The sequence below is a fragment of the Phyllostomus discolor genome, chromosome 5 (assembly GCF_004126475.2).
Source record: "Phyllostomus discolor isolate MPI-MPIP mPhyDis1 chromosome 5, mPhyDis1.pri.v3, whole genome shotgun sequence".
NCBI classification, from domain to species: domain Eukaryota; kingdom Metazoa; phylum Chordata; class Mammalia; order Chiroptera; family Phyllostomidae; genus Phyllostomus; species Phyllostomus discolor.
The window spans coordinates 28,919,663-28,944,901 of record NC_040907.2 but is presented as its reverse complement, the minus strand read 5'-3'; the positions used below and the strand labels follow the sequence as shown (position 1 = coordinate 28,944,901).

At 48.6% G+C, this 25,239-nt stretch overlaps 2 protein-coding genes across 8 annotated transcripts; both read right to left on the bottom strand.

Annotated features, from left to right (window-relative positions):
* Positions 1–1,006: 1,006 nt before the first annotated feature.
* ZNF691 (zinc finger protein 691) lies at positions 1,007–7,312 on the bottom strand. Of its 6 annotated transcripts, none has more exons than XM_036025881.1 (2): positions 6,847–7,312; positions 1,007–2,493 (listed from the first exon to the last, which is right to left on the bottom strand). In XM_036025881.1, the coding sequence occupies exon 2, from the start codon at positions 2,482–2,484 to the stop codon at positions 1,630–1,632; it is 855 nt and encodes a 284-aa protein (XP_035881774.1). In that variant the 5' UTR covers positions 2,485–2,493; positions 6,847–7,312; the 3' UTR covers positions 1,007–1,629. The 6 variants fall into 6 exon arrangements, with proteins under 6 accessions (XP_035881774.1, XP_028367746.1, XP_028367747.1 ...); XM_028511945.2 differs by lacking the exon at positions 6,847–7,312 and adding an exon at positions 6,764–6,843; XM_028511946.2 differs by lacking the exon at positions 6,847–7,312 and adding an exon at positions 6,754–6,797.
* A 2,669-nt stretch (positions 7,313–9,981) lies between these two features.
* Positions 9,982–23,620, bottom strand: LOC114497442 (erythroblast membrane associated protein (Scianna blood group)). Of its 2 annotated transcripts, XM_036025877.1 has the most exons (12): positions 23,421–23,620; positions 19,992–20,081; positions 19,421–19,759; positions 18,886–19,173; positions 17,104–17,220; positions 16,538–16,570; positions 15,492–15,524; positions 13,666–13,686; positions 12,833–12,853; positions 12,709–12,735; positions 12,583–12,609; positions 9,982–10,766 (listed from the first exon to the last, which is right to left on the bottom strand). In XM_036025877.1, exons 2-12 carry the CDS (start codon positions 20,074–20,076, stop codon positions 10,042–10,044), a joined length of 1,716 nt encoding a protein of 571 aa, XP_035881770.1. In that variant the 5' UTR covers positions 20,077–20,081; positions 23,421–23,620; the 3' UTR covers positions 9,982–10,041. The 2 variants fall into 2 exon arrangements, with proteins under 2 accessions (XP_035881770.1, XP_035881771.1); XM_036025878.1 differs by lacking the exon at positions 12,833–12,853.
* Positions 23,621–25,239: the final 1,619 nt, after the last annotated feature.

Sequence of the window (25,239 nt, the reverse complement as noted above, 5' to 3'; positions counted from 1 at the left end):
ATTCTAACTTCGCAGGATTGCTGAGAACTCCACAGGATCAAGTGTGCAAAGTTCCCGGGCACCTCCCTTCCTGGGTAGGTGGCAAGGTCCCCTGTGACAGGTCAGGTTATGGTGGTCAGTCCCAAACCGGGTGCCACAGTCACATCCTGCCAACCGGCTACAAGTGAAGGAGGCCCTTCACGCCAGAGGAGCAGGGCCGCAGACGGGCAAGGAGAGAGGGGCCTTTTGTATTCATAGGAAATCTGGGTGAACACTAAACTTCTCTGCAGAAAACCCTGAAATCTGCACTGCGGAACCAGGCCTAAACCAGGGTAAGAAGCCGGGGATGATCCCTGGTAAACTGTCCCAGATGCAGGCACTGAATTATTGTTACTAAGGTCAAAGACTCTCATTATGGGTTCATCTTACCCCGTCCCTCACGTCCTACTCCCTGCCACTGTCATTTTTCCTAGATACAGAGTAAATTCTCAATCAATAACCTAAAGTTGAAAAGGCTGGCACTAACTCCCTACGAGCAAATAGTCCGGGGCCCCGTGAAGAGGCCACACTAGCTCCCACCTCTAGGCAATCCCTCGGTCCCAGGTAAGCCCCCTAAGCGGCTGCTGCTTCAGAGCCGGCAAGGTGAAGTGTGGTGAAGAGTATCATCTCGGAACCAAGGGAGGCCCAAGTGTGAACTCTGCCTCTACCACTCGCTGCTGTATGACTCCACCTTCCCCACGTCTGTGTCCTCATCTTACTCCCTTGAGGGTTGCTATGACAACTAAATGAAATCAAGAATGTGAATGTGACCCGTGGAATCTATGGCAGACAGTGGATGCTCAGTTACTGTGACTTCCTTCCCTTTCTCCTTCCTCCTCGGAGGCTCAGCGACTCAGCCTCCCTTTGCTTTTCGGAGCAGCCACCCACCGTGTCTTCCTTGAAATCCCACTTTCTCCCAGAGTGGCTGCAGAGAGACCACACCCCCAGCACCCCACTTCCTTAATGTCCCAAATAAGCACACAGGTCCTTTGCATTGAAGGGTTTTACTGCTCATCACTCGGGGAACAGAGGCAGGTTGGGTGGGGATAACAAGTCACACACAGGGGGCAGTGTGAAGGTCCCTGGGTCACAGCTCCCTGGCGGCTGCCCTTTCACCTCTAAGGCAGGACCTCAGGCCTCTCCTCCAGGCCAAGAAGGCCCCTTCCATTGGGCGGAGTGCTCCCCACAGACCAGCGGGGGTGCAGCAGATGGGAGCTAGCAGGCCACTGCACTGTGTCCTAAGCAGTTCGTACACGGTTTGGAGGATCTTCAGACAGAGATGCCCATGGAGTAGGTACTTCCTCAAAGGCCAGGGACGGTGGCCCTAATGAAATGAGCATGTACTAAACCTATGCTATTTCTCTTTCACCCCAAGGAGACGAAGCCAAGACCAGATCTTCTGACTTTCCAAGGCAAGAAACCGAATTGGAAGGGGGCAAGGATTTTTATTCGAGTCCCTTCTCAAGGCATCCTGCAGATCCTGGCTTCAGAGGCATCGGGAAACCATCCTCCAAAGTGGGGTGAAGGGGTTGAGGTCAAGGAGGCAGCAGCAGATCCTAAAGATCTTTCTATGCTCCTAGAGGGTCTCTCTCTCTCCCCCCTCACTCTCCTTCAGGTGGACTCTTTCCCGGCCTGCTCTCCCACGTGCGTTTTCTGGTGGCGGATGAGGTTGGAGCTCCGGGAGAAGTGTTTCCCGCACAGGGTGCACCGGTAGGGCTTCTCCCCTCTGTGGGTCCTCTGGTGGGCTCCAAAGTTGGAGATATCGCTGAAGGTCCGCCCACACTCGGCGCACTCGTAAGGCCTCTCGCCTGTGTGGGTGCGGTGGTGCACCCCGAAGCTGGAGCTGTTGCTGAAGCTCTTCCCGCACTCACAACAGATGTAGGGCGCGGGCTCGAGATGGGTCCGGTGATGCACGGCCAGCGTGGCGCTCTGGCTGAAGCTCTTACCACAGATGTCACAGCGGTACGGCCGCTTGCCCAGGTGATCTTGCTGGTGCGTGGTGAGGTCCGAGCGCCTCCGGAAGCTCTCCTGACACTTGGGGCATTTGTAGTGCTTCTCTTCCAGGTGGATCCGCTCGTGCCGGATGCGGTTGGAGCTTCTCGAGAAGCTCTTGCCACATTCAGAACATTTGTAAGGTTTCTCACCCGTGTGGATCCGCTGGTGCGTTCTCAGGTTGGAGGTATTATTGAAGGTTTTGCCACACTGGGCACATACAAAGGGCTTCTCCTCGGCCTCAGGCCTTGGCTGAACAATGGGGTCCCCTGGCTTTCCAGTGGGTACAGTGACTTTCTGCCATGGCCGTTTTGGATGGAGCCCTTGCGGCCCCACCGACTGGCTCTCTGGCCCATGCGCTTTCTCCCCAGCTGGGATCCGAAAGCCCTCCGAGTCATCCACTCTCCAAGGCTTACCCCGCTCCCCTTCCTCAGGCAGGTGCTGCTCTGGATCCTGCTCCTTCTCACTGCCCATCTCCGAGCCCTGAGAATGAACACAAATGGCCACACCTTTATTCCTAGGGTTGGGCCAGGTCCCAGGGAAGCAGCTCTTCTGTCTGAAGGTGTATACACCTTCCCCACGAACCAGCCATCAGAAGCAACCTCAATTAATGGAAATAAATGCATAAAATGCCTTCACTTACTTTCAAGTGAACAAACTTCCAGATGTTTAAAGCCACCAAACCAGAACAAAAAGAAGACACGGCTTTGTCCACCACCAACAAATAATATTTGTGAAATTTTAATAATACCTTTTTTCTTAATACCACTAAACAATAATGGTCTAGACTATAATTTATGTGCAAGTAAAGGAGTTTCCATTTTAGAATGATTTCAGATTTTCAGCTTTTCAGAATGAGTTCAACTGTAAGTTAACTAAAATTTCTTTTATTTTTTAATCTTTTTTTAAAAAAGCCTCCTTGACAGCATCCATCTATGTGTCTGCTTTCAAAAATGATCATAACAGAACCTCTGATTCTTGAGACTCTCCTGCTTGTTTATAAGGCCTGGCTCTGAGTCCCCATAAGGGTTCTGCCACCCTTCCCTTCCCTTCCCAGGACCTCACCATAATCCAGCAACTAAGAGTTAACATACTGCAGGGCACTCAGCCTGTGTCTGTTCTGATTGGTCGGTACACGCTTCCCCTCTCATACACCATATGCAGCACATGTGCGTGTGCACACACCACGTGCACAGCCATCCTCACACACAAGATACACTCAGCCACATTCTCACACCACATGTACATACCACACTCAGTCACATACACAGACACACACTCATACCACACTCTTACAGCACTCTCACAGGCCACACACACGCACATCCAATACACCGTGCACAGCCCTCACGCACATACAGCCACACACATGGCTACACAATCACACACCATACACACATCTATACTCACACCATACATGCCACGGACACACAAAGCACACTCCCCCCACACAGCTACACACAGACTACTGAGCACAGGGCCGGCTTGTGCAGACCTCAGTATGTGCCTGCTAAGCTGCGCACATTCCTTTGAGGCCCTAGAGCCCAAGACAGGGAATGAGGAGACAAAAGTACTGCTGACAAGAGGGGGGTCTGGTGTTTCCTCTGGGCCATGAAGCAATACCATCCCAAAAGGCCGAGCGGGCTGCGGAAGACCCTGTACAGAGTGCCATGGACGGAGGGGCGAGGGAGGGAAGCAGACTGTGAGAGGACGCTGAAGACAGAAAATGAGAGACTGATACTTCCTTCAAGTCAGCACGTATTAGGGGAAAACAGCCACACAGAGTGACGGTCGGGGCACTGACTGCATTCAGGGTCGGAGCCCACTGGTGACGCAGCATCTTTACAACGCTGCAGGTTACTCAGCCACTCCGGGCCTCAACTCCCGCATCACTGGCCCGTGATACCCGACCTGCGCTGCAGGCCTCTGCGCTGGAGACAATGCCTGTGACATGCTCAGTGTCGTGTGTGGCACTTACTAGGCACTCAGCGAACGACAGCTGCTACCACAGTTGTCGAAGACACTATTTCCTAGCCCTGCAAAGAACTCGAGAATGAAAAAGATCCCCTTCAGTGATCTTGTTAGGAAAAAAAGTGTTTTTAATTAAAAAAAGGTACAAGACCATATGTAATCTAAATTGGGAAATATGGACAGGGCCTCAAGTCTTTAAGAAATGGGGTCAGAAAACCTTTTCTGTAAAGGGCCAGAGAGTAAATGTTTAGTAACTATTTGGGCCCATAGCAGTTCTGTTGCCATTACTTAGCTCCATTGTGTTGTAAAAGCAGCCACAGACAATACGTAAACGAATGTGGCAGTGTCCCAATAAAACTTTATTGAAAACAAAAGGAGGCAAGCTATAGTTTACCAATCTCTGTCTGAAAGTGTTTCTGGAGGAAGCTAGCTAAGCAGTGTTGAAATAGGCTTGCTTCACTTTCAAATGCGCAGCTAAACATCAGTTTACTCGTTGACACTAGTGCACTGTTTCCTGGCTATCCTTTTAAACATCACAATCCTTCCCACACGCCCAGTCCCCCTCCCCACAGCACTTCTCACCTTCTAGCACTGCATTTATTTATGTGTCTCTCATTCATTATCTGTCTCCCCCTGCTAAAACATAAGTCTGTGAGGGCCAGGGTCCTTGTTTTATTCACTAATGTAACTTCAACTCCTAGAGTAGTGGTGGTCAGATAGAGAAGACTCTTAATAAATATTTGTGCATGAGTTGAACAAATCAGGGCCAGGCCTGTCTCCAGAACCCACGTCGTGCTTGTGAACATTCTCACCCACTGCTCCTCGGCAATCTCTCGATTCCTGCCCGCTTCCTCCTTTAAGCCTCCACAGAATCCTGTACTTGCTTTTACTGTGATTTGCAATTAGCCATTTACATGTCTGTTTCCCCTAGTAGTTCATGAGGGTAGGGACTGAGTCATTTTGGTAATCTCTCCCCAGCACAAGGCCCAGGACTCAAATGTTTTTAAACGTATGAGTGAATACGAACTTGATTCACTCCCTGCCCCTGCCCACCCCACTTAGGGCTCCATGCAGCGAGCTACACAGCCTCAACGCGCTTCCAATCCTGCTACTCTGAGAACCTACCAAGCTGTTTCTACCTAGGTCTGAATGCTGGGTCAAAGTAAGAGCAGAAAGTTTAGTGCTGTGGTTTCTACCCTCAAACAGTTTGTGGTACAGTACAGTGAAACAAGCTGCAAACTCCAGAAACTCTGGTACAACAGAAGGTTAAGTTGCAGGGGCACAGGGACTGTGCCTTAGTCACTTTTGTACCCACTCCTCAGTGCCTCATACAACAGCTGGCACACTGTATGGGAACAATAATAATAATAGTTAACATTTTAAAGCTCATACCAAGTGCTAAGCCCTGGACTAAGCACTATATGTGAATCATCTCATTTCATTCTCACAACTTATGTAAGAGATGAGGAAACTGAGGCACAGAGGAATTGTAACTTGCCCAAGGGCACACAGCACATGACTAGCAGAAATGGGACCTGTGTCCATCACTCCAAAGCCAGTACTTTTATGCACCACACTAGTGTTGGAGGGAGAGAGAGGGGAGAAGGAAATGAGAGAGAGAAAGAGAGAGGAAAGGAGGGAGGGAGAGAGAAGGGAAGGGAGAAAGGAAGGGAGGGAAAGAAGAAAAATGGAAGGAAGGGAGGAAGGGAATGAGGGAGGGAGGGAGGGGAAGAAAAAACAGTGCCATAGGATTTCAGACCCCATGGGCATCTCTCCCTGAAGAGATCTGGGATGACCAGCTTCGGGGGAAAGGCGGTATTCCAGCTAGGACTTGCAGAATGGGTGAGTGAGATTGGGACTCCCAGAGATGGGGAACCCACTATCTACTGAGAAGACCGTAGCAGGTAAGGTCCAGAGAGACACTTTCAGATCACATTTCAGAGATTTGGGGGAGAAAGGGGCCCATCCAGCTGGTCTTCCCCGAGGCTCAGAGGTGCAAGGAGGACGGAGAGTGGAAGGGATTCTGGCAGTGGAGGTGAAGCCGGGTCTACACAGTAAGAGCCAAGAAGATGGCTCTTCTTGGAGAGAAGCTGGCCAGATGCTGCAGGCCAAAGGCCTAGTCTAGAGGGAAGAGACCAAGCTGGAAGTTGGTCTGAAGGGCCAAAGTTTGGGTTCTTTAGGGTCAAGTCAAGAACAGGGGGAGGAAGGGGTAGAGAAGCTTGGAAAGACCAAAGAAGAAGAGGGAACTGTGCAGGGTACCTGGATAACGGGTCAGAGGTGGTGGGGGAGGGGGGAATCAAAGGAGTCAGAGGGTCAGAGAAGGTGGTCAGGAGAGAGGGCACAAACACTGCAGTCAGAGGTGCGGGGGAACCGGACCCAAGAGGCTGGGGTATGTGCTGTGGGCAGGGAAGAAGCCCAGGGCGGAGCCCGAAGAATCCGGCGTCCTGGAGGACAGGGGCTGGGTTCGGAGCTGCTAGCGGGCTTGGGCCGGAGGGGTGAGAGAAGAGGGGCTGACTCCAAAGGTACGGTCAGTGGCAGGGGGACTGGGGTACTCAGAAGGCCAACAGAAGGGACTAGGGTTAAGGACTGGGGCCAGCAGTCTAGCGCGCGGGCTGAGGAAGGTTCACAGGGGTCGGGATCTCAGGGCCCCATTTGCCCTCACTGGGTCCGGGGAGCAAAGCCACAACCTCTGGCTCCCCGGAAAGATGGAAGGAGCCATGCTCAGAGTCCCCGCGAAAACATATCCACCTCCCCCGTGTCCCCGGGCCCAACCTGAACGCACCTCGCTCCCGCCGCCGGGTCAGGGATAGCGCTGCCTCGGTGGGCCGGGGGAGGGGCCGGAGCCGGAACCCAGAAAGGACCCACCCTACCTTTCCAGGATTGGGTTCTGAGAACTATCTTTCTTTCCCATTGGTTATATTAGCTGCCACGCCGCAAGAAACTCGAGAGGGGCCGCCAATAAGCTTTGGACTCCGAGATGGCCTGCTGGGAGTTGTAGTCCTGAAGAAAACCGTAGACTCGACGAAGGTATTTTACAAGTTTTGAGCCCAGCCGGGGAAACTGGGTTTCCTCCTAAGGTCGTCAGATTTCCTTCTGCGCTTCGGCCTTAAAAGCCCAACGTGCCGGGCCACTGGTCTGGGGAGTTGTAGTACATGTAGAATAGCTGCCACTACTCCACGAGTTGGTGAGTGTTGCCGGTCCTGTAGACATCCCACGAAGCCTGGAGTCGCGAACCTCCCTCGAGGCTCATAATTGGAAATCAAAGGATTGTAGCACTGGAAGGAGTTTAAAGATCAACTAACCCAATCTACTTGTCAGAGAAGCTAAAGGTTCCCTGTCCTAAGAACCATCTCCGGGTCTCCTAACACCCTTGCACAGGGGTTTTTCCGAGTCCTATGTAGTGAAACCTGATTGTTGCTCTTCGATCCTGACGGAACAAGGATTAGGATTTTTTTTTTTTTTTAGGCTTCACTTTTAAAAGAAAAAGCCTAAATGAATAGGTAGCCTAAATGAGCAGGCTTCTCATACCTGCACGGTATTTCATTGCAGAGACTATTGTCTTCAGAGCTAGATAAACCAGATTTAGAATCCCCGTTCTAGCACCCAGCTATTTGGGAGCACCATTTCCCTCCGCTGTAAAATTCCTGGCAGAACTGTTGTAAGGATATAGCAAGCTTCTGCCTCTACAAGTGACGGGTTTCTTTCCTGCTGGTAAATTCTCTTGGGTGAAGCCAGTGTGAGCAATGTTAGTTTTAAGATTGGGATATTCAGGAAAGTAGGTTTGAAACTGAATGTGGATGAATGAAATATAAATACCCCCCCATACACTATCACATAAATTGGTTTAAATAAATGCTAAGAAGGTAGGCTCAGAAATAAAACTGTGGCTTTATTTTTAACTGTGATTAAAGCTTGCTCAGGTGGATTCAAGGCTGTTTGGAAACCAAACCCATAATCTGTTTTTCTCTTATCAGTTCAAAGCCTTTTCCTTCAACTTCTCATTCACAATGTAAATAACAACAATGGATACCAAACTTTTATTTAAGAACTGTACAAAAGCAAGTGAAAAATTCTACTCAAGCACTGTGGTGTTTAATTTTATGTATCAACTTGAATAGGCCACAGGGTGCCCAGTATTTGGTCAAATATTCTAGATATTTCTGTAAGAGTATTTTTGGATGAGAAGATCAACATTTAAATCATTAGCTTGAGTAAAGTAGATTGACCTCCCTGACACGGGCGGGCCTCATCCAGTCAGTTAAAGGCTTGAATAGAACCAAATAGCTGACCCTTCTCCTAGTGAAATTCTTCCTGCCGGACAGCCTTCCGACTGGACACCCGCTTTTCCCTACGTTCAGGCTCAAACTGAAATGTCAGTTCTCCCTGTGTCTCAAGCCTGTCAGCCTTCAAACTGGAATTATGCCATAGGCTCTCCTGGGTCTTGGGCCTCCAGACTTCAGCAGGAACTCGATCATTGGCTCCCCTGGATCTCTCCAACCTGCTGACTAACCCTCAGACCTTGGGACTTGCCAGCCTCCGTAATCACATGAGCCAATTTCTTATAATCAATCTCCCTCTCTCTCTCTCCCTCTCCCTCTTCCTCTCTCTCTCTCTCTCTCTCTCTCTCTCTCTCTCTATATATATATATATATATATATATATATATATATATATTCTGTTTCTATGAAAAACAAAGAGCACTCACCAACACAGGCACTAACAGAGTACCAGAGAACTTCTGACAGAAAGATCCGGTTTTGGTTGGGTAGAACCGAGGACCCATCTGCAAACTGAGAGCTAATCTCCCCAAAAAGGGGCCAGACCACAAATGTGGTATGACTTGAAAGAGACTAGACTTCTTTCTGCAACCCACACCAAAAAATCAGATTCATTATTTTATCCTCACACCAGGTCTATCAAATTCCTATTTGAAATCATCACTCTCCACCCTAAGGGAAGAGTGTGCTACACAGATAGTCAAGTCTTCCAGTTTAATGTCTTATGGGGAAAAAGGCTACACTGGTGGGTGACACTGCCACTTTTTCTAGCTGGGCCTCTCTAAATCTCAGGAGGATATTCAGAATGGCCATGGCAACAGACCGACTCATCCACAGCTGTCTTTTTCAGGCCACACATAGCTGGCCTGTTGTTTGAAGTTGTGCTTCCCAGCTCCCTGACTGTGCTTCCCAGATTTTTGGGGATTCCAGCTACCACATTTAAAGTCCCTGTGCTTTCTCTGGCTGGGTGGCTCAGCTGGTTGGAGCATCGTCCTGTACACTGAAAGGCTGCAGGTTCGATTCCCAGTCAGGGCACTTATGGGAGGCAACTGATGTATATTTCTCTCTCACATAGATGTCTCTCTCTTTCTCTCTCTCTTTTCCTCTCTCTCTAAAATCAATACACATATCCTTGGACAAGAATTAAAAATAAAATATAGTAAATAAAGTCCCTGTATCTGGTTATCAGTAATAAGTAAATTAGCTTTGGAAACATGTACATTAGCTCTGGATATCATTAAACTATGTTGTAAACAGTATCAAGGAAATAGAAAAGGAGAGTATGTTTCATCTCCTGCCCTCCCCACCTCCCCACGCTATAGTCCAGAAGGATGAAGAAAGAATGTGTGACCCAAAATACGTTTACTTTTAAAAGGCTGCCTTTGAGGGCTTAGGACCTGAACTAAATAAAACAGAGAAAGAGAGAGAGAGAGAGAAGCAACTCTTGTCAAAATAAGCCAGGGACTGGGCCTGGTGACCACCTCACTACTGAAAGCCAGAATGCAGGGTGAGGTAAGATGAAGTCCTCCTCAAGAGCGCCTCCAATGGAGAACCCCGGATCTCAGGGGCACACATTCAACATCACTGCCTACGCCTAATCTGACTGTTCATGCGGTTTTTAAGGATTCTCCCAGGGCAATGGGAACTTCGAGTCCACAGGAGGAGACAGGGTTTAGAACCGGGAGGTAAGTGGCATGAATAGAAACCACAAAAGGGTCTGAATCCAATGTTGGGCCAGAGCACTGGGCTGGATGGGCAGGGGAGCAGGTAATGAGGCACCTTCTTAAAAATAAGGAGCCTTGAACCCCTGGAGGGCGGACCCGAGGTCAGGGGGCCAAGGCAGGGTCACGTCCCCGTGTGGGGAAAGCTCTGGTGCCTGAGGGGGCAGTAGGGAAGAGTCCACCCTCAGGGCCACATCTCCATTAGCATGGCCTTTTCCACCTGGCTTGGGGACAATTGATTCCTCTGATTTCTGGAGTTCTGAACAGACAACTAGAGGAGCCGTGTTTCTCCCTTCATCGTGAAGGCAAGGTTCAAAGAAAGGGCGAAGGGGGCCAGAGAACGTGTGGGTGAAAGTAAAAATGTGGGATTTGTCGGTCACATTGTAGAAGGAGATGATCCCTGCTTCATAATCCAGGAAAATCCCCACGCAGCGTGGCGGCTCTTTCAGGCGGAAGGAGGTCTGAGGAGATGTGAGAGCTTCGTACTGGTTCCCACGACTCTGCCGCATAAGCCAGTGCCCGTTGGCAGGCGAGGCCGTGACCTTCCCCTTCCTGCTCACCGACTCACTGCACACCCCCAGGATCCATTTGGTCTTGTCTCCCACGTACACCTCCCAGTAGTGACAACCAGCTACGAAGTACTCGGAGCCCAGGACACTGACGACGAAATCAAACCTCTGGGGGTTGTCAAGCACAGGCTGCCTTCTGTCTCCGAGCTTCACACATCTGCGGTCCTCAGACAGGATGAGTTTGGGGTGCGCCGTGTCGGGGTCCAGGGTCACTGCCACTGCAGAGAGGCACAGAGAGGTGAGGTTTGAGAAGGCTAGGTCTTACAGGATCTTTGGGTAGTTTTGGAGGGAAGAATACTCTGTAGGTCTGCACCCCCTGTCACTGTCACACCCCCGTTTTAGTTCATGATTCCCTCTACCCCATGTGTCCTGGAACCAAAGAAAGGCGTCTTCCAGTCTCCCAGGACTCCTGGTCAGGTATTCAGTAAAAGAAGAGAAAGTTTTCCCTCTGTGAAGACCCTTAATCCTTAGGAAATACTGCCTTTGTCTCCTATGGTCTGAAGGAAACCACTGTATGATAATAAACATTGGCTCTGATGTTAGACCCAGAAGCCACACTGGAAGTCGGAGTCCCAGATCTGCCACGTACTAGTCATGTGACCTTGGGCATGTTATTCATCTCCAAACCTTAGTTTCTCCATCTGTAAAGTGTGTGTGTGGGGGGGGGGGGATGGCAGCACCTATGTTGTAGAGCTGTTGTGCACATTTGATGAGCTGATGCATGAGGTACTGCCTCCTTCACACAGTGAGGGTATGATGCTTGTTTTGTTAACTAAATTATTGCATATAATTATTACTTTTAAATGTTAATACAGAGAGGATTCTTCCTTAAAATTGTGGAAGGTCATGGTGAGTCTCCCTCTACCCCCAGTACAGAAAACAGGCTCTTCTTGGAGAGTTAAATCTGTGAAGCGTGAACTTTGCCGAGGTGGTGGGAATAAGCCAGACCTTAAGTGTAAGAAGGGTTTGTGCATTCCCACAATGTCAACCAACATGACCTGGTGTGCTCTCAGGTGGCCCACTCATCAGTTCTACTGTACCTGCCCGAAGGAAGATGGAGAGATGAACAGCCTGGAAAATTAATGAGGACCTAAGCGGTGAAACCAACATCTCATTGATACAACAGCAAAAAAAAAATGCAAACATTTAGGAATAAATTAAAAGGGAGATGTGCAAATCTTTTAGAATAAAACTATGAAAACTTTTGTAGTCTGCAATGTGGGGGCATCTGCCCAAGCCATTCCCTTCTCTGAGAATCCCCATCACCAACCCCCAAGGAGACTGATCTGCAGGGCGAGAAGAACACGGCAGATGAGTAAATAGAGAAGGGACCTCTGGCTGTGTGCCCAGCTATGGGATAAGAAGAGCTTCCAAAACCTGAGAGCACAGAAGAAACTACACAAGGACATTTTTAAAAATTTGACTACCTAGCCCTGGCTGGTGTAGCTCAGTGGATTGAGTGCCGGCTGCAAAACAAAGGGTCACCAGTTTGATTCTCGGCTAGGGCACATGCCTGGTTACAGGCCAGGTCCCCAGTAGGGGGCACGAGAGGCAACCACACATTGATGTTTCTCTCCCTCTTTCTCCCTCCCTTCCCCTCTCCTTAAAAATAAATAAATAAAGTCTTTTTAAAAATTGACTAAAATAATGTAAATAATTAAAAATAAAAAATTACCTAAAAATAAGACACTCATGCATCAAAAAAATAATATAAGGAAATTAAAACGCAAATGAAAAACTCAGAAAAATAATTTGTGACAAATAAGACAAAAAGTTTCTACACTTTATATGGAAAGAATCCTCACAAACCAAAAAGGAGCCAGAATAGAGAGAAGAGCAGACAAGTCACCAAGAAGACATACAAATAACCAACAAATTGTCTAAGTCTAACTGTAATCCTCCCCCAAAGTCACAAAGATTTTAAAAATTTTGATAAGTAGATAAACAGGTTTGATTAAAAAAAAAAAATCAGTCTGCCTTCCAAAGGAGCAGAACGTGGGGCTCTGCAGTGTGGATGGATCTCACTGGACTCACCGAAGTGCAGCCGGGCCCTTCTCCAGCCTGAAAGGAAGACACAGACAGGACGGTGAAAGCGATGGAGAAACGGAGAACCGCCCCTCCCCCGAGGGCGGAGCCAAGCGCGGGGACCGTGCACCTCACCTGAGTCGGCTGCAGCTCTTTTCAACTCTATAAAAAAAAAGAAACGAGAGGGTGAGCAATCACTGAGAATAGAGTCAACAGGAGAGGAGTTGTTTTGGAAGTGTTAAGAACACGGGAAACTTACTCAGTTCACTCCGGAGTTTCTCTAAAGAATAAAAACAGTTGGACAGGTCAGAACGAGCGCTTCCGTATTTGCATAAGGCTGCAGTCGCACCCCGACCACCTTCCCGCATCAGACCCTCACCAGCCGTCCCCTAAATGTCCGTCCAGGTACCCTGAGGGACCATGCTGGCAACTGCAGCGGCTCCCAGCTGTGCCCCTGGAGTTCCCAGAGACACCGCGCAGGGTCAGCAAATGGCTATGTGGGCCAGACCTGACTACGACTCATTAAATACAGCATCTCACACATCCTGGTAATGGCCGCATGACTGTATGTAGACGTTGAGAGAAAAGGATAAACTATAATTTCATTTTAAATCATCACTGGATTTCAATTAGATTTTCTTATGTATGTTTTATTAAGGTAAAATAAACAGGCCGTGTCTGAACTTTTTTTTTTTTTTGCAATAAAGAGGGTCTCTTACACAAGATGGTGGAGAAACCCTGCCCCACATTCAGTTTAATGAGGATCCATCCACCTTGGATCCCACCCAAGGGAATGTCATGCCTGGTGATTCAAGGGTCTCCAGACAGCTTCAGCTAGGGAAGCCACATCTCTTCTTGGTCAAATGTTTCCCATTTAGAGACTAAGTAATTGTTGCACAGGAAAGGGAAGCAGGGAATATTTGAGAAAAGAGGCCATTGAGAGCCAAGAAATCTCCAACCCTAAGACTTGAAGTACCCTGCCCACCCCCACCCCCCAAACACCCCGTCTCTTCTGCCTCGAAAGTAAAACTGAGACACCCATCCTGAAGCAAAGATGTTGGAAGTAGGTCTGTGCCACCGATGAGAACTTACTGAGGGCTTTATGGAGCCTTCCTAAAAAAACAAACAAACAGAAAAAGGCGAGAGTGAGCAGATGCTCTGCTTTATCCCTGAGCCCGGGAAGGCTCAGCCCTCAGTCCCCCCTGCCCCCACCCCCATGGGAAAGGACGGTGTTCCTATCAGCTGCTAGAGCAGTCACACCTCTGCCCTAGCTTGTCGTCTGCTTTCACTTCCGCTGTCTACCTGAGTGTTTCTGTCTGTCTGTACCTGTGGGTACACCAGTGTACGCCTTGCTGCCTTTTTATTACCTCCTGTTTACAACATCCACAGTGGAGGGCTCGCACTGACTTGTGGACGCGGCTTTTCTATTCTCTACAGTAACTCCCCTGAAGTCCTGTGGAGAGATTCACAGACTTGGAGGTCCCAGATGGTTTGGGGACATATGTGAAGTTTTCATATGCTTCAGGGGAGTACGTGTGGCTTCTCCAGAGGGGCCATTTCCGGTCCACATTTTCCCTAGCGCTGGCCCTGGCAGAGAATGGAAGTCATGCATTTGGATCCACTGCCAGGCCCAGTGCTGAGGGCTGAGGGCTGGACGTGTGGTAAGTGTCAGGCATTGGGGCAGTGAAGCTAAATATGACATGGCCCCTAAGGAGCTCATGGTTTATGTTTACGTTAGTGTTACTAATATAACTAGCATTATAGTTATATAATGTTAAGTATAATATTGTTTACATTATTTATATTTGTATTATTTATAGATAATATAGACGTATTATATTTCCACCACTAAAGCCTCCACTGATTGTGTCTTATTCTCATAATGAGGTAGGCACTGAATCCTCTCGACAATGTGAGGAGCATGTAATAATTATTCACATTCTCCAGAGTGGTGGTCTGAGGCTCAGGGGGAACATGGAAATTTGCACAGGTCATGCAGTTAGTAAGTGGCCAAGAAGGCAGGATTCGAGCCCAAGCCTGTCTGACTCCCAGTCGGAGGCCTTCACCACGGCACGGCACATGCGGTGCCTCTGCCCTAGGACAGAACAGCCACGGTGTCCCTGCAGGGTGCATGCCCACACTCGCACCCGCTGGGAGGAGATGTAAGGGAAGAGAAGAGGAGATGCCCCAATCACTGCCTGTGGAACCATTTCTGAGCCAGTGACCTGTCTCTCAGCTAGATTTCCAAAGGGCAGGGACCCTGCCTATTTTTTGTACCTTAGGCGTCTAACTTCTACCCTCAGTGGCCCAGAGCAGATATGCCATTAATAAAGATGAAATGGCAATAAGGGAATGGAGTTCCAGGCACTGTGATAGGAGAGGTTTTTTTTTAAGTTGTCTCTTTTAATCCACAAAGAAATCGGGCGAGGGGATTCATTATTCCCGTTTTACGGATGAGGAGACCAGAGCTCACAGCCGCGAAGTGACGCGTCCGAGGCAGATCAGTGAGCTGACTGGGTGTCGCTGATCCCAGAGCCTGTGACGCTCCCACCATATCACACTGCCTCTCTGAATGCGAAGGTTGTACAGATCCATGAGATTCTCATACATCCCAGAGGGGCATATTCACGTATTTTTAAACAGAATATAGAGCTTCCTTGTTAGATGATTGTCGGAAAGGCTGATAAAGGGAGCTCGTGATGATTCAGACCTATGAACTTTTACCACGAGCATCCCCTCACCCACGGCCAGCAACCCTGCAACCCCTTCTGACCGGAAGATAAATTCCAATAATATGAATGGAGAATATGTGTGTGCACCTGTATAATGTATGTGAAATAATAGACTGTCAGCATTTGTATAAAAGGAGAATGAATGCGTTATTTGTTCCCTACCCCTTATTCTATACATGCAATTACCTTTTTCTTTGGCATGGTCTGAGAGAAGATTTTCTAGAGGGAAAGAAGTTTTAAGAAAAAATGAGATTCAATGCCATTACCTTGAAGGTCCCTGATTCCTACTGATTTTACTTGCTCTTGTACCTGTCCAGTTCTGCCGTCACCTCCACCTCCCTGATCCAGGCCTCATCATGACTCATCTGGGTGACAGAACTAGTAGTCCGAATTGCCCCCAATCCTGTCCTGCTACTTCTGGTGCCTTCTGCAGCCAGGAAGAGCTCTCGAAGCACGATTCTAACCGAGACATCCATCCCACTCACTTCTTTATGACTGTCCCGAGGAGAAAGACGGAAGTCCCTCACATGACCCCCAAGGCCTCAGGCCGCCGGGCCCCCGTCTAACTGCGCAGCCTCGTTCCCCTCCCTTCTGCACCGTGTTTCTTTCTCAAGCTTTTCTTTCTGCTGTGGACGGTTTTCTGTTCCCTCTTCCCCCTGCCTGTCCGTCCTCCAGATCAAACATCACTTCCTCTGCGGACTTCTCCTCTGCCCCTGAAGCTCGGTTGGCTCCTCCTGCTCATAATCCTCGAAGCTCCCAGAACTTCTGTCCGTGGCATTTGTACTGTTGTCCTTTTACCTTCATCTGTGCCATCGTTTAACTCACGTACACCTCCCTGGCTGGACCGCAAGCTCCAGGAGAGCAAAGACTGTCTGCTCTCACTCACCATTGTCCCCCCGGCACTTAGTGCAGTCCAGGGCACTTTAGTACACAATTATCAATTATTTGTTGAATGAATAGAAGCTTCCCCCATGTTTAACCTACAGGACTCCCACAGAATAAGATCAAGCAATGAGTCCACAGACAAAAATCATCGAACACACTGAAAGGCAAGCTGTTTCAAGTCAGAGTCAGCCAAGCCTGGAAAGGACAGGGATAGAACCCACATCGCTGCCTGCCAGAAGAAATGGCAGGCGTTGGGGTTTTCGGGTACACAGTTTAGATTAGTGGGCACTGGGGACACAAAAATGAGTAAAACACAGAAACATCCCCCCCCATTCCAGGACACTTACCTACCTCCATCGCCTGTTCATAGAGAAGCTTCTCTGGAAGAGGGAGAGAGACAGAGACGTCAGCTCAGCTTAAGGAAGGGCTTTCTCTAACAGGCAGAGCTGACCAAGGACAACAAACTGCCCGAGGAGGACTTTGCTCCTTGTCACTGCTGATGTGTGACCACTTGAAAGGGTCTTTCAACCATCAGGTAGGGAGAGGGGTGTTGGATTATGTGTCTTTCAAGGTGTCGTACAACCCCGAGATCCTGAGAAATGCAATCATATTTATGAGGGTTTTATCCAATGGATAGAATTGGATTTTTTAATTAACTAGAAGGCTGGCATGATCAGCTATTTTTAATTTCTCAAAAAGCGAGAATTCACAGCTCTTCCCAGGAGCTTTCTGCAGATTCTGTGATCTTCTCTGCAGTACGAGCCCCAGAGCACTGTTCTACCAGTTCCCTCCCAGTCAGTTGCAGGGTCTCCAACCTGCATCATCACGTCTGTGTCTCCTTCCTCCCAGCCTCCTCCCAGAGAAGCCGCAGCCCCACGTCCTGCCTCCCTGTGCTCCCTCACCACGTAGTTACCTTTTGATCTTCTTTGCTTCCAGATGAAGCAAATGCCCACCACAGCGAGAAGCCCCAGCACAGGCAGGGTCACAGCAAGAGCCACTTCTGAGGAGGAGATCCTCCCTGGAGATGGGGCTGGAACGGAACCACCAATGACCACCCTCACCAGGTGCCGCAGAGCTTCTTCCTGGCCACCTCATATGGAAGAGGGCTCAGGTACGTCCCTAATGTCTCTGTCACCTCTAGGGACAGACTTCCAGCCAAGGCTGCTGAAGCTCTTGGCTTCTCTCAGCAACTCAGACCCTGGATAGCTCAGGGATGACTTTAAAGCGACATGTTCATCTCTCAGGAGTGGTTTCGATGGTCTTGCCTAAAGACAGTGAGTTAAACTCAACTTCCCAACCACAACCTCACCCAGCTCTGTAATTCAATGGAAGAAGTATCCAAGTTCTTTGAAGAACTGGAGGGGCTTCCTGTGGTCTCCTCGTGAGCACCACCTGCTCAAGTTTCGAACCCTCACTCTGCTGTGGATCTGCGATCAGTTCAGCGACCCCTTTGTCCTGAGCCACATGGGTGGGGGCAAAACAATTTCTGTGGGCCCACAGCTACAGGCCTAAAGCCTAGGCAGGAGAAAGGAAAGAAGAAATAGAGAAAGAAAAAAGATCAGAAGAGGAACTATGACAATCGGCGAAGAGCCTACGCTGGGTGTGAGTCCTCGCTCATCCACCCTGGGCCCGCGGGCAGGAGATGCAGCCTCTGCACGTTATCTGTGGAACGGGACCAAAGTGATCCCGGTCCCGCTGGGTTGTTGGGAGGAGAGAGCAGGATGTGAGGTGCTTAGCGCTAATGAAAGGCGGTGGCAGTAGGAAGAGAGAGGAGGGGACAGAGACAGAAAAGAAGAAAGGGACTCGCAGAGGTCCATGATCACTCCTCAGTGGGGACCCCAGGCCACACGATCCTTCTCGGCTCTCAAACCAGCCTTCTCTGCCCCATGGCTCCATCTCAAGGGTCTTTCAAAGGCTTATAACCCTTTGGCCCACTAATTCTACTGCTGGAAGCATATTCTAAGAAAATAATCCAAATCATTTCCCCAATTATGTGCGGTGATGCTCACTGCACTGCTAGAGGAAAAAACTGAAACTATCCTGATGTCAGGAAATAGGGCTTTGAGCCTTGGCTGGTGTGGCTCAGCTGGTGGGGCGTCGCCCGGGAAAGTGAAAGGTCGCTGGTTTGTGCCTGGGTGGTGGGTTCAGTGCCTGGTCGGGGTGCGTTGGAGAGGCAACTGATTGATTTTTCTCTGTCACATTGATGTTTCTCTCTCTCTCTTTGTCCCTCCCTTCCCCTCGCTCTAAAAATAAATAAAATCTTTTAAAAAATAGGGCTTTGATTAATTGTATTATGTTATACCCACACAATGAACTACTACACAGCCCTTAAAAATCATGTTGCAGAGAACTACTTAAGGACATGGGCAAAGATGCTCACTGCCTTGTAAGTGGAGGGGGAATCGCCCTAAGCAGAAGAATACGTACACATAGCAATGCACACTCAGAGATACGTGCAGGAAAGAAATTCCTGACAGGAATGCCTCAAATGTTAGCAGTAGGTCTCTCCAATTTATGAGAGGCCTTTTTGTTGTTGTTTCTTTAAAATATTCTATGTTTTTAAAGTTTTCTACAGTAAACATGTTATTCTTAGTACTTAAAAAATTCAAAAGTTCTTTACAAAGTTTCCACTATGGTCAGAGTTTTCTCTGGAACCACCAGGGCCTTTGAACCTGTTTTCTGCCCCAGCCTTTACCTGCCATGACCATGGCTGCGGTCTTCTCCTGGCCGAGGGCTTCGTTACGGATGGCACAGGACACACTGCCCACGGTGCTGTCCTTGACTTTGCTGGATATCGCTGTTTTGAAGAGCCCAGCTTCGTCCAGGGAAGAGGCCTCGGTCTCGGTCTCGGATGGAAGCACCTTGCCTTGAGGGTCTCTCCACTCGGCCCGAGGCCTTGGGAACCATCCCGCCGACCTGCACACCAGCTGGATCCATCCAGCGTCGTAGCCCTTCACGTGGATGTAAGGGTCGGAGCCTAGAACTGGAAAGGAAAGCTGTGTGGCAGCGCCTAGGCAAGAGCCTGGTCCCGGCTAGAGCCCTCTCCTCCTTGCCACGGCCGCCCGGGGCGAGCGGGGGGCGGGGCTGTTAAAAGCACTTGAATGCTTGCCCTCTCCCCACCCTGCCCTGCGTCTCCCAAAGCGACCAGGCAGTCTCTGACTGCAATTCCCAATCCACCCCTACTAGTAACGGCATCCCATAACTCACTCCCCCTTGAAAATATGACTAACCTGCCACCTGCAGATCCACGGTGCCCTCTCGACTCAAGTTTCCAATCTGGATCCGACATCGGTACGGCCCTCGGTCCTCCAGCCGGACGTGGCGGATCTCCAATACAAGTTTTTCCTGCTGGCCCTCTCCCACCAGCGCCGTCCTCCCCTTATATTCCGGCACCACATCTTCCTGGCGGTCTTGCCGTTCCCGGAACACGTGAACAACCTGGGCGGGCCCGGGAGTCGGGGTCCGCAGCCAGCGCACCTCGGTGATGTCCTTGATCGACCACAGAGTGAGGGGACAGAGCAGCCTGGCTGTGCCCCCTAGCGGGGCCAGGGGGAACTTGTCGGAGTCCCCTGTGCGGTGAAGACAAAAAAGGGACAACGCAGTCTGGGAGGGATGGGAGAGCGAGTTTGGCAGAGGATGAAGGGGATATCTTGGGGAGGGAGAGAGCCTGAGAAGGTCATTGGAAAGCACTGGGGTTAGAGCAGAACCCCAGAAGAAAGAAAGCCTGTCGCCAGGCCCTCTGATACTTGGGACTCCCTGCTCAGACGCCCCCCACAGGGAAAGAGAGTCAGGGACTCCTACCTGACAGGTGTATGGGCAGCTGGAGGAAGACGAGTGTGACGAGGCAGCTGGAGAGCCAAGAGCCAGAGGAACTTGCCGTCTCCATTTGAACTAGGAGGACAGACAGGGAGACACCAGAGAGGGTAGGTGAGCTTGATGTGAGGAAGTGTACAACCTGGGAGGCGTGGCGGCGGAGGCTACGGAGCAGGTGCTCAGGAATCACACAGATCAGTGTTCAAATCCTGGCTCTTCTAGTTACTCTGTGTAACATTGTGACTCAACTTCTCTGAGACTCTCTCTCTCTCCATCTTTAAAATGGTTATCAGTGCGTCTCCCTGCAGGATTTTTGTGAGCATTGAAGGAGGAAAGTGCTGAACACAGAGGCTGGCGTCATGGTTGAGCCTGCAAATTCTGTGAGTGAGGATGATGGTGCGGATGAGGTGGGGGCGGACTGAGGGTGAGACACTGAGTGTGCCCTAGAAAGCCTAGGCAAGAGTCTGGAAGGCTGAGAACTCATACCTGGAACTAACCTGGTAAACACCGGAGTACTGGCCTCTTTCTGCATTTGATGCCCCAGGCCAGGTTTGGGAAATGCTGCAGGCCAATCGTCCCCCCACAGTGGGGCCTGGAGCTCTTCCCTGACTGCCTTTTCAGTTTGACTCTCGAGAAAGAGCAAACCCAGTCAGCGAGGCCCCTTCATTTCATCCTGAAGGCACTGATCCTACAACTCAGGGTCTGGAGTTAGAAAGACCTGGGTTCAAGTCTCAGCTCACCCAGGTGCTACACTAGCTCTGTGTCCCTGAAAAGTTGTAAAAACCTGGGGGCCCCCAGATCTATAAACGGGGAACTGTCTTCACAGGGACTCTGAGGGTTCAAAGAGGGTTCAGCCCTGGCTGGTGTGGCTCGGTGGATTGAGCGCAGGCTGCGAACCAAAGGATCGCCAGTTCCATTCCCAGTCAGGACACACGCTTGGGTTGCAAGCCAGGTCCCCAGTAGGGGGCGTGTGAGAGGCAACCACACATTGATGTTTCTCTCCCTCTTTCTCCTTCTCTCCTTTTCTCTCTAAGAATGAATAAATAACATCTTTTTTTTAAGGGTTCAAAGGCATGTGAGGCACTTGCCACCAATGCCCGGCAGAACACATGCTCAGTAAATGAGCTGTGGCCCCTGAGAGGTGTGGGGCCCTGAGTGCATTAACTACAGAGAGACCCTGAAGCGTTCCCCACCTACCTGACTGCCTGAAATCCCCACAGCGGGAAACTAATCTTTCATGCCACCATTGGGAAGAAGTTTAAATGTAAAAACACTCAAGGGAGAGATCATCTCCTAAATTCTCTCCAAGACTGCAAATCTTTTCCAAAGAAGGAGGTCTTTGTAAAAGTTATCAGGCCAGGTCCTTGAAGGTCTTGGAACAGGGCAAAGATGGGAGCTGGAGGAGGTGGGTGTGCCAACAAGAGGTTGAGAAGCTGAAGATGGACTTAGGCTTTGAACACGTTTCCAGGGCTGTTTTTCTTGTGGCCAATAGCACACTGGTTTGGGGCTGTTTTTGTTTTTAATCCCGGTGCATATGGCTCACTCCTCTAATCCCCCTATGTTGCAAATGGCACCATAACACTAGGCTACAGTGAGGTTAGGATTGCAGTTAGGACTTTTTTTTTTTTTTGCCTCGATCCCATCCATTTTTCTGCAGGTTGCCAGCTACTCAGAAACTGAAGAGGAGAAACTAGGTAAATGAGAAAATCTGTCTTTTCTTTGAAGGTGAGAGTAGGCAGTTCCCAGGATCCCCTGGAGTTACCCCAGTCCTCCAGACCCTCAATTAAAAGGTGCTTCTGTAACACACCCTAGGTAGACATGGCCAGAATGACACACAGCTCCAAACGGAACCAGCGCTGCCTGAAATCAAATGAGAGGAGCCCTCCCCCAACCATGGTCCTATCTTCTGAAATTCAGCTTGTTGATTAACTGTTCAAGAGGATGGGCTCTAGAGTCAGCCTGGGGGCAAGCCCTGGCTGTGCCCTGACCTGGCTGTGTGGCCTCAGACTGTCTAGTTTACACCTTCCAGCCTCCTCTCATTCACACATGAAATGAACTCAATAACAGCACCTACATCGTAGATAGGGCTACAGTAAGGATGCAGTGAAATGATCTGTGCCAGGTTCTAAGAATAAAAAGGCAAATGAAGTCCTTCCATCAGACTGCCACTCTGTGTAATAAGGGCAACTGAGGTGGCTTTAGCAAAGGAGTCTCCCTGAAGTACGTTACCAAGTTACTGATTGATGGTAAGCAGCCGTAGGGGCAAACCAACCCGGGGGAGGATGACATCGGAAAGAGGACTTTTACTCACTAGCAGTCAGGGAAATGCAGTCAGATATGATTCTGTCTTCCTTCATATTATCAAATATTAGAAAAAGTAATACCCAGAGTTATACCCAGGGAGCCCAAAATGGCTCTCTTCCCCATTGTTGAAGAACTTTCACAAGCATAATTGAGCAATAACTATCCAACGATTTAGAAATATACAAAAGTTTTAACCCAGCAATTTTACTTCCAGAAAAGAATCTTATGAAAAAAATAAGGATGTACACAAGGATTTGATGGTGAAGATGCTTATCACAAAATTATTTACAAAAAGAAAAAGTTGAAAACAACCTCAGAGTTCATTAAAGTGGGAATGATTAACTAATTGCACATTCTTGCAATGAAATACTATGTAGCATTTCATAGTCACACGATAGAACCATCCTTATGAGCAATGGGAAATCTTCCCTGTAATCCAAACAATAACTTTAAAAAGCTCTGGATAGTGTGATACAATTTAGAGAGAAGATGCTTAGAAAAAGACAAGAATGGAGATCTTAAACAGTGGTTACTTCCAGGAGTGGGGAAAACACTGCAACAGAAGTTCACTTGACAACTCCAAGCAACTTAAGAAAACCCTGCAAATCTGCCAGTGGTCAGTCTGAGAGCACAAAGCCCAGGACCCGGAAAACAGTAAGAGTTGGATAAATGACAGCTGTGATCATCAATAATGATGACGATGATACCGAAGCAAGTTGTTAGAAAAAACCCATCCAGTCCCCTTGTCACTCACCCGCTTCTGTGCTCATTTCCCATTGCCTCATTTTGTCCTTTAAAATGTTCTCGTGGCCCTGGCTGGCATAGCTCAGTGGATTGAGCTCGGGCTGCGAACCAAAGCATCGCAGGTTCGATTCCCAGTCAGGGTACATGCCTGGGTTGCAGGCCACGACCCCCAGAAACCGCACATTGATGTTTCTCTCTCTCTCTCTTTCTCCCTCCCTTCCCTCTCTAAAAGTAAGTAAATAAAATCTAAAAAAAAAAAAAATGTTCTCGTGAGTAAGGAGAAAGGAATAGTTTCTCCAATGAACCTGAGCGCCTTGAGAAAGTTAAAAGACTGAAAAGAATGAAGAAAGAAGAGGAAGGGGGACTTACCACCTTAAGAATCAGGGGCCCTTTGTTCATCAGAGTGGGATTCTCCAAGCTGTGGACACTCCCTTGGTCCATTCAGGGAGATTGGGCATCAGGCAGAAGGATCAGGAAGGGCTCTCTGGAGGTGAGCCTGGGAAAAGTTCACCTTTTATTCCAATGCCGCAGCCCTCAGCCCGGGGCTTCCTCTGTTTGTCCCCCACACTCCCTTCGAGCTGTCCCTGTACACCAACAAGCCACACCCTGCCTGCCTGTCTGCCCCTGATAAAGGAACAGAGCAGAGAGGAGCCTCCCTAAGAAAACGAGGGAAACTCCAAGTGCCACCGTGTGTGAAGGACCCTGGGCCCTCGGCACCCTTTCCCTCCCAAGCTAACTGCAGAGGGATTCCCTCTCATGCGTTTTGACCCGACATCACCCTTTCTGAAAAGCTCGCTCCCATGTACTCGCCAAATCCGAGTAAAATTGTAGACTGGTTTCAAAGCCAGCCACCAATCTTAGCCACCTTCTTTAACTCACTACCTTTATCTCCAGCTACACCCTGATGTGTGCTTTCTGACAGGCACTTGCTCACTTTCTACCAACCTGTGATGAACCCTTTCGTGCCTGTCTTGACAGCTTTCATAATATCCACAACTGTTTATTCGTAACATCCATAATTGTACCCTTAACAATGCACTATAAAAACACAGCAAGCAAAACAAAAACAGACTCATAGAAACAGAGACCAAAGGGATGGTTACCAAAAGGGTGTGTATGTGTGAAAAGATGGGTGAAAAGGTGGAGGGGCATATAGTCAGTGATACTGTGGTAAGTCTACATGTGACAGAAGATCACTAGAATGGGGTGGGGGTGGGGGTGATCACATTGTAAGGTATAAAAGTGTCAAATCACTATATTGTTCACCTGAAACTAATATAATCAATATAAGATTGTATACCAGCTATACTTAAATAAAATATAAATTTAAACAATAGCTATTTCTGGAAAAGGCATTGAAGTTGATGAGAGGAGAGACAGAAGAGAAATTTTATTTTTGCTCTTCATGGTTTTTACAAGGAGTATATATTAATTATTTTTAAATAGTAAAATATGTATAGGGGAAACCCCAATGCATACACTTTTATGTATTTTTTAAAATTATATTTTATTGATTATGCTATTACAGTTGTCCTGATTTTCCTCCCTTTGCCCCCCTCCACCCAGCACCCCCCACTCCCTCAGGCAATCTCCATACCATTGTTCATGTCCATACATATAACTTCTTTGCCCACTCTGTTTTCTATATTGTACTTTACATCCCCCATGGCTATTCTGTAACTACCTATTTGTATTTCTTATTTTTCTCACCTCTTCATCCATTCCCCCACACCACCCTCCCATCTGGCAACCATCAAAACACTCTTCGTATCCATGATTCTGTCTCTATTCTTCTTGTTTGCTTAGTTTGATTTTTAGCTTCAGTTGTTGATAGATTTGTATTTTTTGCCATTTTATTGTTCATAGTTTTGATCTTCTTTTTCTTAAATAAGTCCCTTTAGCATTTCATATAATAATGGTTTGCTGATGATGAACTTCTTTAGTTTTCTCTTGTCGGGAAGCTCTTTATCTGCCCTTTAATTCTAAATGATATCTTTGCCGGGTAGAGCAATCTTGGCTGTAGGTTCCTGCTTTTCATGACTTTCAATATTTCTTGCCAATCCCCTCTAGCCTGAAGAGTTTCTTAAGAAATAAGCTGACAGTCTTACGGGAACTCCCCTGTAGGTAACTAACTTCTTTTCTTTTGCTGCTTTTAAGATTCTCTCTTTATCTTTAGCCTTTGGCATTT

Bases quoted from the DNA above. Each gene is read 5' to 3' on its own strand.
- ZNF691 (XM_036025879.1), bottom strand. From the start codon at position 3,963: ATGTCACAGGCATTGTCTCCAGCGCAGAGGCCTGCAGCGCAG. The intron at 2,494-3,921 runs GTCGGGTATCAC...GTTCATTCTCAG, and splicing joins CGCAGAGGCCTGCAGCGCAG to GGCTCGGAGATGGGCAGTGA.
- LOC114497442 (XM_036025877.1), bottom strand. From the start codon at position 20,076: ATGGAGACGGCAAGTTCCTCTGGCTCTTGGCTCTCCAGCTGCCTCGTC. The intron at 12,854-13,665 runs GTAAGTTCTCAT...TTTATTCTTTAG, and splicing joins AAGGCTCCATAAAGCCCTCA to AGAAACTCCGGAGTGAACTG. The intron at 10,767-12,582 runs GTGAGTCCAGTG...GCCTCTCTGCAG, and splicing joins AAGGGCCCGGCTGCACTTCG to TGGCAGTGACCCTGGACCCC.